Raw genomic sequence first — 2,538 nt, forward strand, 5'->3', positions numbered from 1 at the left:
CATGTTCGAGTTGCTGCGGACTGAGAATTTGTACGGCCACTTCGAGAATCATAGCCCATTCTGCCTAACAGATTCTTCAGAATATTTGCAAGAATCTTTTGCCATCGTTTCAAAATAATTCTTTGCAAACAGGCGTGTTAGTACGGCGCGTTAGTACTAGAAAAGCTCAGCAGGAAATTTCAGTTCGTGTTCCACGCATCAAATCATGACCAAAAGATTACCAGAATACTCCCTAGAACAGCGAACAGTCTGGTTATAGCTTCAACAGAATCCAAGATAACGCCGAACTGCATCTTACAATGGGCAGCAGCAGCCAACAGCAATACAGCATCAAGCCATCGATCATCATCATACAGCTCACGACGGGAGCACCAAACAGAGTTTAATCTCACGAACATCATCTCATCATCGTACAAACATAAGCGAAATCCGAACCAAAATGCAGTAAACATCAGCGCATCGATCCAAGCATGCATGGAGCTAGAGCGCGAGCTGAGCTGAGCTAGCTCGCCGTCGCGAGCGAACTGTGGATCTGTGACCCGAGAGAGACGAGCGTTGGGCATTACACAGATATGCCACTCTGCTTGTCGCCTTCACTTCACTTGCTGCCCTTCTTCTTCCACAGGTCGCCGAGCATCCGGATGCCGGCGCCCTTCCGCTTGCTGCCGAACCCCTCGTCGTCGCCGTCGTCCGGCATCGTCGCCGGGGACCCCCACCCGTTGCTTCCATTGCCGGCGAGGCCATGGTGACCGACGAGGTGCGCGTCCCCGCCGATCACCGCGGCGGCCGCCTCGGCCGCCTTGCGCCACTGCTCGGTCTGCACGCGCAGGCGCCGCATCTCGGCGTCCAGCGCCTCGCGCGCGGCCTCGGACGCCCTCAGCTGCTCGCCCATCCGGGCCTCCCGCGCCGCGTTCTCCTTGAGCTCCTGCTCGATGAGGAAAGCCTTGGCCACAGCCTCCTCGTCAGCCCTCTTGACCGCCGCCGCGGCCTCGTCGGCCTGCTTCTTGAGCTCCGCATTGTCGGCCGTGAGCACGGCGACTTCCATCTCCTTGGCCATCAGCTGGGCCTTGAGCTCCACGACCTCCGGGTTCTCCTTTTCGCCGCCTTCAATGGCGGCCGCGGAGTCCTTCTTGTCCTCCTCAATCATGGTCTTGGTCTCCTCCACTTCCACATCCTCCTCGGCATCGGCCAGTGCCGCCTTGTCTCCACAGCTCACCTCCTCGCTGTCCTCGGCGACGAGCGCGCTCTGGTTCTCCTTGTCGCCCGACTCGGTCGGGACGACCTCGAACACATCGGTCGCCGGGGAGTTTATGCTGCTCTCCTCCTCCTCCGCTTCCTCGGCCGCCGGTTCTTCAACGATCTTCACCTCCTCGGTTTTCTTCTCGTCTTGGACCGGTAGAGGGGCGGGGGAGGGAGGAGACGCCGGCGGCTTGGGGCTCCCCTTGGCGCCGACGTGCTTCTTGGCCTCCTCGAGCGCGACCTGCGCGTCCTTCTTGGCGGCCTCCGCGGAGACGAGCTGCTCCCGCAGCTTCTTGAGCTCGTCCTGCACCTTCCCCAGCTTGGTCTCCAGCTCCGCCACCCGAGTGCCCGCGCGCTTCTTCTGCAAATGGCGCCGCCGTCGCCAGATCAAATGGCGAGCATAGGCAGAGCAGAGCGTAAACAACTGAGAAACAGCAGCGTACCTCGGGCAGCGGGCTGCGGGGCGAGTGGCGGTCGGCGACCTTGGGGCTGCTGCGGTCGACGAGGAGGCGGTGGTGCGCGCCATTGGCCTCGGAGGAGGCGGTGGTCTTGAGGTGCAGCGGCGCGCGCGGCGACGCCCGCTGCGGCAGCTCGGACCCCCTGGGAGATTAAATGCGCACCAACGGCGTGCATGGCTGAGCAAGGAGCGAAACCGACACCGGACATTGGAGGGAAGGAAGTGGGCACCGCACGCACCTGGATCTCGGCATGGCCGGCGCCCGTTGCCCCGCCCGGCCTCTGGCTGCTAGCCTCGCCGTCTGCAGCGCGTCGTCCTAGGAGAAGAGGAGAGGAGCACGAGGGAGAGGGACGGGGGTGGTGGAAAGGCGGGCGGGCGAGAAGCAGGCGGCACAGCGGCGCGGGGAAGAAAAGGAGTCTCCACGAGTCAGTCCACCGCTCCACTCTCTCTCGTGGAAAACGGGATTAATAAATGGAGGAGAGAGGCGCCGGGTTCCGTAAAGGCGACCGGGCCGGTGCGGTGCAGTGGCGATTCAAATTCGAACGGGAGAAATCAGAATCGCTGGAGCAAGCAACGGGACGCAGCCGGCCCGAGCGCCGGTGCCACGCGAGGCACGCAGCGCAGGCCCCGACCTCGACTGGTTGGTGGCGCACCCTCGGCCCGGCGTTAATGCGGATGGATTGGAACGTTACTGGTAGCACCGGGTAGAAACAAAACAAATCAGAACAAGAGGAGGCCTGTGGTGCTGGGTTTGGATTCCTGTGGCAGGATGCTCGTAGGGATGAATGTGTATGTGTGTACGTGAACATCTGCGGTGTACTGTGTTCGAAGCGCCGTGGCGC

The 2,538-nt window shown here is 61.7% G+C and overlaps 1 protein-coding gene across 1 annotated transcript; it reads right to left on the bottom strand.

Moving 5' to 3' along the window:
- Positions 1-267: 267 nt before the first annotated feature.
- On the bottom strand, positions 268-2,333 carry LOC125544782 (interactor of constitutive active ROPs 1-like). Its single transcript, XM_048708535.1, has 3 exons — positions 1,936-2,333; positions 1,683-1,839; positions 268-1,600 (listed from the first exon to the last, which is right to left on the bottom strand). Exons 1-3 carry the CDS (start codon positions 1,947-1,949, stop codon positions 599-601), a joined length of 1,173 nt encoding a protein of 390 aa, XP_048564492.1. The 5' UTR covers positions 1,950-2,333; the 3' UTR covers positions 268-598.
- Between the last annotated feature and the right edge of the window lie 205 nt (positions 2,334-2,538).

This window comes from Triticum urartu, chromosome 3 (assembly GCF_003073215.2).
Source record: "Triticum urartu cultivar G1812 chromosome 3, Tu2.1, whole genome shotgun sequence".
Taxonomy (NCBI): Eukaryota; Viridiplantae; Streptophyta; class Magnoliopsida; order Poales; family Poaceae; genus Triticum; species Triticum urartu.

Coding starts and splice junctions, on each gene's coding strand:
- LOC125544782 (XM_048708535.1), bottom strand. Junction 1,601..1,682: donor CCCGCAGCCCGCTGCCCGAG/GTACGCTGCTGT, acceptor CGCCATTTGCAG/AAGAAGCGCGCGGGCACTCG.